Here is a 12031-nt window from a genome sequence, read left to right as displayed (position 1 = left end):
TGACCCAAGCATTGGCGTAAAATTCTTGCACCATTAGTATTCCAACCTCCGGGATAGGATTGGTTAGTACTTCCCAACCTCTTCTCCAGATTTCTTGTTGGATTTCTGGGTACTTATCGTTTTTTAGCCTAAAGGGGACTTCGGGGATCACTATTTTTTCCGTCACCACCTCATAGAAGTGGTTTTGATGAGCCTTGGTGAGGAATTTCTTCATTTCCCAAGGTTAAGAAGAAAAAGCAAGGGCCTTTTCCTTTCTCTTTCTTGAGGCTTCACTGACCTTAGGTGCCATACTTAGGGATGGTAGAAGTCAAAAAGCAAAGCTTTTGCAACACCAAACTTAAGAAGTTTGCTCGTCCTCAAGCAAATAAGAACAAAAAGGAAAGAGAGGAGTAGAAGGAAGAAGAATTATTGAAGGGGAAGGGAGAAGCCTTCGGCCAAGTGGGGGGTGAGGAAGGGCAAGAGTGTGTAGAGTGTATAAGGGAAGAGGAAGAGAGTGTTTAGGTGTGAGGGTGATGAGAAGAATGAAGGGGTATTTATAGGGGTGGGAGGTTAGGGTTCGGTTATGAAGGAGGGAAGAATGGGTGGGAATGGTTTGAATTTGAAGTGGGTGGGGTTGGTGGGAATTGAATGATGGGAGTGATGAAGGGTTTTGGGAACAGAAAAAGGTGATGTGGATGTGATTGGTTGAGGGTGTATGGGGAAGAGGAAAGTAGGGTGTGGGTTTCAAGGTTTAGAAGATAGGAGAGAGAAGAAGGTGAGGTAGGTGGAGATTCTGTGGGATCTATTGTCCTGAGAAGGTTGCAGAACTCAAGCTGCCTGCCCCCTACCTGGTGTTCAATGCTAGGTATGGGCGTTAAACGGCCATAGGGGGTGAATGGTTGGGACTGGCTGCCCCCTGTAGGGCGTTGAACGCCCAGGGTACTCCCTGGCTGGCGTTCAATGCCAGCTTTCCTCTCCCTTTGGGGCGTTGAATGCTCAGGATGCTCCCTTCCTGGCATTCAACGCTAACTTCATATCCCTTGTGGGGCGTTGAATGCCCAATCCCCTCCTTGTCAGGCGTTCAACGCTAGTAAGGGGGTCTAACCAGAGTGTTCTGTCTTCAGTTCTGCATGCTTCTATCACTGTTCCAAGTGCTATACATGATCACAAACATTAAAAAGAAAGAGAAAAGCTAAAAAGGAATAACTAAAGCAGAGTCAAATGAAAATAAAGAAAATAATAATAGTCTAAGTATGGTTAGATTGCCTCCCAATAAGTACTTCTTTACCGTCATTAGCTTGACGGACAGCTCCATTACGGAGATAGATAAGGGCTCAGAATTTCACCTCGTACAGTGAACTTTCTTTCTGTGCTCTCATGAATGAGCTCCACGTGCTCTAGAGACAAAATCCTACTCACTTTATGTGGAATGATTGGACTCTTGGTGAAGACAACTCTCATGTTGGGTGAGAGGCCTTTAGTAGAGGTCTTCTTGTCCCTCCAGCCTTTAGGTACCTTTCTCTTAGTATCTTCCTCCCCAGTGCTTGATGATGGTTGTCCAACACCAAACTTAGAGTTGGTGTATGGGAGCTTTGTAAAGCTCTACACTGAGAGGGAAGGATGGAACACAATGTGCTGCACTATAGTACCAGCTCTGTCAAAGGGAGTCTGAGGGTTGGTATCTTGAACAAGATACAATCCTCATGTAGTCTTAAGACTAGCTCACCTCTTTCTACATCAATTATGGCCTTAGGAGTGGCTAGAAAAGGCCATCCAAGGATGATGGATTCATCTCTGTCCTCCCCTGTGTCTAGAATCACAAAGTCAGCAGGGATGTGAAGGTCGTCAACCTTCACCAGGACATCCTCTACCATGCCATACGCCCTTTTTTGGGTCTTGTCTGCCAACTTCAATGAGATTGTGGCACGCTGCACCTCTAAAATTCCTAGCCTCTTCATTACAGACAAAGGCATCAGATTGATGCTTGAGCCAAGGTCATATAGTGCCTTCTCAAAGGTGATAGTCCCTATAGTACAGGGAATCAGGAAGCTTCCGGGATCTGAAAGCTTTTGAGGAAGTTTCTTCTGGACCAAGGCACTACATTCCTTGGCCAGTATCACAGGCTCATCTTCCTCTTCTAACGCCTCTGTGGGAGAGGAGTTGGCTTTTAGTTTTCTGAGGATGGTCAGATACCGAGCAAATTGCTTTTTCTTGGACTCTTCATCCTCTTCTGAAGACGAGTATTCTTCAGATTCTTCACGTAGTAAAGGGGCGTGCAAGGTGGCTGTTTTAGTCTCCTCATGAGCTATGATTTCTTTGAGCTCCTCTAAAACATGCTCCTTTTTAGGTTCGGTTACAACCTCTATAGTGAGGGCCTTGCACTCTTCTTTTGGATTCCCTTCTGTGTTGTTTGGAAGAGTGTTAGAAGGGATCTCTGGGATCCTCTTGCTCAGCTGACCAATCTGTATTTCTAGGTTCCTAATGGAGGACTTAGTCTCTGTTACGAAACTGTGAGTGGTCTTGGAGAGGTTGGAGACTATACCAGCTAAGTCAGAGAGACTTTGCCTAGGTGTCTCCAATTGTTGCTGAGAAGTTTCGAATGGTTTATTGTTGAACTGATTTTGGTACATTCCATTCCGATTATTATTGAAGCCTTGTTGGGGATTCTGTTGGTCTCTCCACCCAAAGTTGAGGTGGTTCCTCCATCTTTGATTGAAGATATTTGAATAGGGATTTTTGTTGAAGTTTCTGGAGAAGTTTCCCATATAGTTCACTTCCTCCATGGTGTCCCAGGCGTTATCACCTGTGTTCACCTCATAGGCCGTCTCTGAGTAGTTTATATTATGTTTTGTTTAAGTTTTATTATATTTTCATAGATTTTAGCGAAAAATTCACATTTTTAGATTCTATTTTGAGTTGTTGCGTTTTATGATGATTTCAGATAATTTCTAGCTGAAATTGAGGAGCTTTGGAAAAGTCTGAGTTAGAGACAGAGAAAGGACTACAAATGCTGTCGGATTCTGACCTCCGTGCACTCGACGGAGCATTTTTGGAGCTACAGAAGTTCAAATGGTGCGTCCTTAATAGCATTGGAAAGCTAACATCCAGGGCTTTCCAGAAATATATAATAGTTCATACTTTGCTCTAGAAATGAAGGTTTAAAACTGGCATTCAATAACAGCACTTCACCCTCTTCCTGGCGTTGGACGCCCAAAAGGGAGCAGCTAGCGTCCAACGCCCAAAAAGGAGTCCAAAGCTGGCGTTCAATGCCCAAGAAGGGTACTAGCTCGTGGAGTCACCCTTAGCTCAGCCCAAACACTCACCAAGTGGGCCCGGAAAATGGATTTTCACACTACAAAACTAGTTTATCTTATTTCTGTAATTCTTAGTTGTTAGATTAGTATATATAGAACAAGGATCACCTTTGTTCAGAGGAGACTTTACCTTATACCATATTTTTGAACATTATTGTAAGCTATGAGTCACTAACCTCCTAGGTTAAAGTTAGGAGCTCTGTTGATTCTTATAGATTAATAATATCATTATTCTATTTCAATCTATGCTTGATTCTATTCTAAGATGTATCTTCGTTCTTCATCCTAATGAATTGGGAGTGTAACTTGACCGTCATTCCTATTCTACATGGGTTCTGGTGAGTCCTTGAGGGGATAGTACTGAACCACAAGCTTGATTATATAATTCTTAGAAGGCTAATCCATGACTTCGTTGGGGACTTGGAGACATCAGTTCAGCCGAGGTGCAGGGCAATTAGGGCCTTTGTGGTATAATCTAAAATCAATAGAGCAGCATTCTCTGATTTGGAAGATCCGACCTTATCTGTGGCGCTTTCAGTAGGATCACCAAGGGAATGGACTGCTGGAGCTTCACCTCCGTTCAGATTGGATGACCATTGACCCGGCGTTTGTTCTAAAGCAGAGGAGATTAATGACCACTGACCTGGCGTTAGTCACTTACAACCTGCCATGGAATGAATTATCAAAAGTTGAAGTAGACAGTGAGAAAAGTTGATCCAGAAGGAGAAAGCATCTCTGAAGCCTCAACTGTTCTCTCATCGCTGATTTCACATTTATCCAGTAACTTTATTTATTCTGTTTTTATGCATTTTTCACAATAACTATATTTTCTATCCGCCTGACTAAGATCTACAAGATAGCCATTGCTTGTTCTAGCCAACAATCTCCGTGGGATCGACCCTTACTCACCTGAGGTATTACTTGGACGACCCAGTGCACTTGCCAGTCTATCAATGTGAATATTGCGGAGTCAATTTTGTGCACCAAATTTTGGTGCCGTTGCCGAAGATTATTCGAGTTTGGCAAACTACCGGACTATCTTGTTGCTTAGATTAGGTATTTTTAATTGTGTCTTTGTTTTCTTTTTCAAAAACTTTTTCAAAATCCATCTTTTCTTTGTCTTTTACTGAGTCTAGTGCCAGTTCTTAAGTTTGGTGTTATTTGTGTGTTCTTTATTTTCTTTAAAATTTTTGAATTTATTCTTGAGTGTTCTTCTTAGTATTCAAGTTGTTCTTATTTCTTTTCTTTGTTTGGTCTACAAATTTTTATGTTTGGTGTCTTTTGGTGTTTTTCTTTCAAATTTTCGAAAAACTAGTGTCTTTGATCTAAAAATTTTAAGTTTGGTGTCTTTTAGTTGTTTTTCTATTTCTTCATTAATTCAAAAAAAATAAAAAAATATTTCTTTTATCTTTATTAAAATTTTTGAAAATCTTGTTTCTTTTCTTATTTTGATTTAAAAATTTTAAGTTTGGTGTTTTCTTGTTAGTAAAGTCAAATTTCAAATTTTAAATCTTATCTTTTTAAATCCTTTCAAATCTTTTTTTTTAATTTGATTCTCTCCTATCTTATCTTTCTTTTTAAATTTTAAAATTTAAATCTTTTTAAATCTTTACTATCTTTTCAAATTTGATTTTCAAATCTTTTTAATTTTAAATCTTAGCTAACTTATCTTCTTTTTAATTTTAAACCTTTTAATTTCAAATCTTCCCTTTCTTCTTAAATTTGAATTTCAAGAAAAAGTCAAACAAAGATTTTGAAAATCACTTTTTCTTTCTACTTTTTGGAAAACTACCTTTAAAATTTCCAAACTTTTTAGTTAATTAGTTGTCTGAACTTTTAATTTCCTTCTTGTTTTCGAATTAAATAAATAAATAAAATAAAAAATAAAAAATATTTTAATTCTAAGTTCCCTTTTTGTTTTTTAATATTCGAATTCTTTTTCTTACCCCTCTACCCGCATTCTTTTTTCTTCTTCACATCTCACTGGGAATTCTCTATATTTTGACATAGAAACTCCCGTTCTCTTTTTTTCTTATTTTTGTTTTTCATGTTTATGAGTAGGAACAGAGATAAAAAACCTCTCTTTGATCCTGATCCTAAACTTGAGAGGATCATAAAGAGGCATTTACAGGAAGTTAAAGCACAACACTCCGGAGAAAATCTCGCAGAACTTTTCGAATAAGAAGCTGAAAGTACAAACATGGTAGGTAATCAGAATGATGGAGGAGATGCAAGGAAGGTTCTTGGTGACTTCACTACACCCACTTCTGACTTCTATGGAAGAAGCATCTCCATACCTGCCATTAGAGCAAATAACTTTGACTTTAAGCCTTAGTTAGTCTCTCTAATGCAACAGAATTGCAAATTTCATGGACTTCCACAGGAAGATCCACATCAATTCCTATCTGAACTCTTGCAAATCTGTGACACTGTTAAGACCAATGGAGTGGATCCTGAGGTCTACAGGCTTATACTTTTCCCTTTTGCTGTTAGAGACAAAGCTAGGATATGATTGGATTCTCAACCTAAGGAAAGCCTAGACTCTTGGAAAAAGTTGGTCAATGCTATCTTGGCCAAGTTCTTTCCACCTCAAAAGATGAGCAAGCCCAGGGTGAAGGTTCAAACCTTCAGACAAAAAAAAGGGTGAATCCCTTTACGAAGCTTGGAAAAGATACAAGCAACTGATCAGGAGATGTCCTCCTGACATACTCTCAGAATCGACTATCCTAGGTATTTTCTATGATGGTCTATCTGAGATGTCCAAGATGTCCTTGGACCATTCTGTTGGTGGATTACTCTACTTGAAGAAAATTCCTAAAGAGGCACAGAAACTCATTGAAATGGTTACCAACAACCAATTCATGTACACTTTTGAGAAAAATTTTGTGAACAATGGGGTAGCTCAAAAGAAAAGAATCCTAGAGGTTGACACTCTGAATGCCATACTGGCTCAGAACAAGATCTTGACCCAACAGGTCAATATGATCTCTCAGCATTTGTATGGAATGCAAGCTACAACTGGCAGCACTCAAGACACCTCCTATGATGGAGATGCTTATGATCCAGATCAACCCACGATAGAAGAGGTGAATTACATGGGAGAATCCTATGAAAATACCTACAGCTCCTCATGGAGGAATCATCCTAACTTCTCATGGAAGGATCAACAGAAGCCTGAGCAAGGCTTCAACAATAATCAAGGTGGAAGAAACCATAATAGGTTTAACAGTAATAAAGCATTCCCTTCTTCTCAACAAAATATGGAGACTTCTAAGCAGAGCCTCTCTGACTTAGCAACCATAGTCTCTGAACTCTCTAAGACCACTCACAGTTTCATAACAGAAACTAGGTCCTCCATCAGAAATCTGGAGGTACAAGTTGGTCAGCTGAGTAAGAGAATCCCTAAGACCCCTCCTAACATTCTCCCAAGTAACACTGAAGTAAACCCAAGGGAAGAGTGCAAGGCCATCACTGTAGACGTTGAGGCTGAATCTGAAGGGGATGTTCTGGCATTGAACACTAGTAATGGAGTCCCTACTAGGCGTCCAACGCCTAAAGAAGAACCATCATTGGCGTTGAACGCCAGTAAGGGAGTCCCTACCGGGCATCCAACGCCTAAAGAAGAACCATTATTGGCGTTGAACGCCAGTAAGGGAGTCCTTACTGGGCGTTCAACGCCCAAAGAGGAGCCATCCCTGGTGTTAAACGCCAGTAAAGAAGTCTTTACTGGGCGTTCAATGCCCATAGAAGATCCATCCCTGGCGTTGAACGCCAGTAAGGAAGTCCTTACTGGGCGTCCAACGCCCAAAGTGACACCACAGTTGGCGTTGAACGACATTAATGGGGCAGCTGGGTGTTCAACACCCACTAGAGACTTCCCTATTGAAGAACTGAAGGCAACTAAGGCTCATGAGGAGACCATAGAAGTTCCATTAAATGTCTTGTTGCAAATCATGGATTATGAAGATCACTCCTCCAATGATGAGGAAGAGGAAACTAGGGAAGAGCAAGTTGCTCAGTACCTAGGAGTCCTCATGAAGCTAAATGCGAAATTATTTGGAACAGAGATATTGGAGGAAGAACCTCCAGTGCTCACCAAGGAACTCAATACGTTGGTTCAAAAGAAACTTCCTCAGAAGCTGCCAAATCCCGGACGCTTCCTGATTTCTTGCACCATAGGCACCATTACCTTTGAAAAGGCTCTGTGTGACCTAAGGTTAGGCATAAATCTCATGCCACTCTCTATAATGGAGAGGCTAGAAATCTTTGAGGTACAAGCTGCAAGAATCTCACTAGAGATGGCAGACAAGTCAATGAAAAAAGCATATGGTCTGGTAGAGGATGTCTTAGTAAAAGTTGAGAACCTTTATATCCCTGCAGATTTTATAATCTTGGATACTGGAGAGGACGAGGATGAATCCACCATCCCTGGAAGACCTTTCCTAGCCACTACCAATGCCATCATTGATGTAGCAAGGGGAGAGCTAGTCTTGCAATTGCATGAGGACTGTATCTTATTCAAGGTACCTAGCCTTAACTCTCCCTCTGACAAAAGAGAGATGATTGTACAACACTTAGTGTTCCAACCCTCTCTCTCAGTGCAAATTTATACAGAGCCCCCAGACACCAATTCTAAGTTTAGTGTTGGGCAACCATCATCAAGAACTGAGGATAAATGTACTAAGAAGAAGGTACCTAAAGGCTAGAGGGACAAGAAAATCCCCACTGAAGGTCTCTCACCTGGCATGAGAGTTGTCTTCACTGACAACCCAGTCGTTCTACATACTGTGAACAAGATCCTGTCTCTAGAACATGTGGAACTCATCTATGAGAGCACAGGCAAGAAGTTTACTGTAAGGGGCAAAATTCTGAGCCCCTATCTAACTCCATAAAGGAGCAAACCGTCAAGCTATTGACGTTAAAGAAGCGCTTGTTGGGAGGCAACCCAACCTTAGTTAGTTATTTCTATTTTTCTTTAAGTTTATTTTACATAATTATTTCTTTAATTTTGTGATCATGGGCAGTAGTTAGAATAGAAACAGAGACAGTCAGAACTGGAAACAAAACACCCTAGAGCAGGTACCTTACTGGCATTGAACGTCAGACAAGGGGGCAGGAATTGGCATTCAACGCCCAAAAAGAGTGGCCAAGCTGGCGTTGAACGCCACACAAGGTATCCCCAATGGGCGTTCAGCGCCCAAGAAGAGTAGCATTGCTGGCGTTGAACGCCATCCAGGAGGCAGAGACCTGGCGTTGAATGCCAGGAAGGAGGTCCCCTATGGGCGTCAAATGCCCTATAAGGAGCATGAAGCTGGCGAGCATAAGCTGGGCATTCAATGCCCACAAGGGGGCAGGGAATTCGAATTTCCTAGCCTTCCAAGACCAGTGGGTCCCACAGAATCTCCACCTATCCCACCTTCTTCTTTCTCTTACTTTCACTCTTCCCCACACACTCTTCCCCATAAACCCTCAACCAATCACATCCATATCTCTTCCCAAAACCATTATAACTTCCACCAACCCCCACCCATTTCAAATTCAAAATTTCCCACCCAATTCCCCCCCACCATTCGAACCCTACCTCATCCCACCCTTATAAATACCCCTTCCTCCATCCCTTCATACACTCAAGCCCCACTTGGCCGAAACACTCTCTCCCTCCATCTCCCCTATTTTCTTCTTCTTCTACTCTTTTCTTCCCTTGTGTTCATATTTTGCTCGAGGACGAGCAAAGCTTTTAATTTTGGTATTGGAAAAGCCTTGCTTTTTGCTTTCTATTCACACTTATGGCACCCAAAGCCGGAGAATCCTCTAGAAAGAGGAAAGGGAAAGCTGTTGCTTCCACCTCTGAACCTTGAGAGATGGAGAGATTCATCACCAAAGCTCATCAAGACCACTTTTATGAAGTAGTGGCAAAGAAAAGGGTGATTCCTGAAGTCCCCTTTAGGCTAAAAAAAGAATGAGTATCCGGAAATTCGACGAGAAATCTGGAGGAGGGGTTGGGAAGTTCTAACCAATTCTATCCCAGAAATTGGAATCTTGATGGTGCAAGAGTTCTCTACCAATGTATGTGTCACTAAACGTCATGATACAAGTGTGAACCCAAGCCCCAAAACTTGGAGCACCATGATCCGGGAGCGACCCTTAGATTTCAGCCCGGAAAGTGTAAGGCTGGCACTCCATTTGCCAGTAATGCAAGGAGACCCACATTCTTACACTAGAAGAGTCAATTTCAATCAGAGGCTGGACCAAGTCCTTTTAGACATTTTTGTGGAAGGAGCTCAGTAGAAGAGGGATACTCAAGGCAAGCCTGTCCAACTAAGAAGGCTTGACCTCAAGCTTGTAGCTAGAAGATAGTTGGAATTCATCCAACACTCTATCATCCCTACTAGTAATCCGTCAGAAGTGACCATTGATAGAGCCATCATGATTCATTGTATCATGCTTGGGAATGAAAGCTGAAAAGCCTTCCCCCTTAGCAAGGTTGGCTTTTCCCCACCTTATATGTCACTTATGCAATTCAGCTGGAATTGTCATAGAAGGAGACATCCCCATTGAAGAGGACAAGCCCATCACTAAAAAAAGGATGGAGCAAACTAGAGAGCCTACACATGCACCTCAACAAGAGCGTGTGGAGCCGCCTTAACAAGAAATTCCTGAGATGCCTCAAGGGATGCATTTTCCTCCCCAAGGCTACTAGGACCAATTGCATACTTCTCTAGGAGAATTGAGCTCCAACATGGATCATCTGAGGATGGGACACCAAGAGCACTCCACCATCCTCCATGAAATAAGAGAAGATCAAAGAGCCATGAGGAAAGAGCAACAAAGACAAGGGCGTGTCATAGAAGAAATCAAGCGCTCCATTGGATTCTCTAGAGGAAGCAGCAGCCGCCGTCACTAAGGTGGACCTGTTCCCTTAATCCCTGTTGCCTATGTTATTTTTCTATTTTTCTATGTATTTTATCTTATTGTATGTTTCTAGTGCATGATCATCTTTATTTTATGTCTTAAAGCTATGAAATATTCCATGCATCTCTCACCTTGCTTGAAAGAAAATTTTATTTGAAAAAGAATAGGGAGATACTTGAATTTCGAGTTATATAATAAGAATAGTTCAATTATTTTGATGTGGTAGCATTGCTTTTACTCTCTGAATGCATGAATAAATAGTGCATATTTGATATTGGAGTTAAGAATGTTGGCTCTTAAAAGAATGATGATAAAAATGAAGTATTATTGGTTATCTGAAAAATCCAAAAATTGATTCTTGAAGCAAGAAAAAGCAGCAAAAAGAAAAAGAAAGAAAAAGAGAAAGAAAAATGGGAAAAAAAGACAAGCAAAAAGAAAAAGAGAAAGCCAATAGCTCTTTAAACCAAAAGGCAAGAGCAAGGATCCAAGGCTTTGAGCATCAATGGTTAGGAGGGCCTAAAAGAAACAAAATCTTGGCCTAAACAGTTCAAATGAGCTGCTTCCCTAACTATATGCTTGTGGTGTGAAGGTGTCAAGTGAAAAAGCTTGAGACTGAGCAGTTAAAGTCGTGATCCAAAGCAAAAGAGTGCTTAAGAACTCTGGACACCACTAGTTGGGGATTTTAACAAAGCTGAATCACAATCCGAAAGGGTTCACCCAGTTAAGTGTCTGTGGCGTTTATGTATCCGGTGGTAATACTGGAAAATAAAGTGCTTAGGGTCACGACCAAGACTCAAAAGAAGCTGTGTTCAAGAATAAAAAAGAACGAAACTAGGAGAATCAATAGTATCATCTGGATTATGAATTCCTAAAGATGCCAATTATTCTGAGCTTCAAAGGATAGTGAGATGCCAAAACTATTCAGAAGTGAATAGCCATTAGTCCCGCTCATCTAATTGAAACTGAGCTTCATTGAGAACTCTGAGATTTATTGTATCCTTCTCTTTTTTTATCCTAATTTGTTTTTGGTTGTTTGGGGACAAGTAACAGTTTAAGATTGGTGTTCTGATGAGCAGATATTTTATACGCTTTTTGGCATCATTTTCATATAGTTTTTATTATGTTTTGTTTAAGTTTTATTATATTTTCATAGGTTTTGATGCAAAATTCACATTTTTGGATTCTACTTTGAGTTGTTGCATTTTATGATGATTTCGGATAACTTCTGGCTGAAATTGAGGAGCTTTGGAAAAGTCTGAGTCAAAGACAAAGAAAGGACTGCAGATGCTATCGGATTCTGACCTCCGTACACTCGAAGGAGCATTTTTGGAGCTATAGAAGTCCAAATGATGCGCTCTTAATGGGATTGGAAAGCTAACATCCAGGGCTTTCCAGCAATATATAATATTCCATACTTTGCTATGGAAATAAAGGTTCAAAACTAGCATTCAATGCCAGCACTTCACCCTCTTCCTGGCGTTGGGCGCCCAAAAGGGAGCAGTTGGCATCCAACGCCCCAAAAGGAGTCCAAAGCTGGAGTTCAACGCCCAAGAAGGGTACTAGCTCGTGGAGTCACCCTTAGCTCAACCCAAACACTCACCAAGTGGGCTCGGAAAGTGGATTTTCGCACTATAAAACTAGTTTATCTTATTTCTGTAGTTGTTAGATTAGTATATATAGAAGAAGGATCACCCTTGTTCAGAGGAGACTGATAAACCACTATTTTATGGTTTATATTGTGTTTAATTGTGTGGTTTTATCATGATCCTTACCCACTTATTCATTAAATTAGCATGCATTTAGATTTCCTTCCTGAATTTATTACA

At 40.9% G+C, this 12031-nt stretch overlaps 1 protein-coding gene across 1 annotated transcript; it reads right to left on the bottom strand.

Moving 5' to 3' along the window:
- Positions 1-1619: 1619 nt before the first annotated feature.
- Positions 1620-2762, bottom strand: LOC107620793 (uncharacterized). The gene has a single exon (XM_016322914.1). The coding sequence runs from the start codon at positions 2760-2762 to the stop codon at positions 1620-1622; it is 1143 nt and encodes a 380-aa protein (XP_016178400.1).
- Positions 2763-12031: the final 9269 nt, after the last annotated feature.

The sequence above is a fragment of the Arachis ipaensis genome, chromosome B10 (genome assembly GCF_059453495.1).
Source record: "Arachis ipaensis isolate K30076 ecotype BB chromosome B10, ASM5945349v1, whole genome shotgun sequence".
Classification (NCBI taxonomy): Eukaryota; Viridiplantae; Streptophyta; class Magnoliopsida; order Fabales; family Fabaceae; genus Arachis; species Arachis ipaensis.
This window is presented reverse-complemented; position numbering and strand designations above follow the sequence as displayed.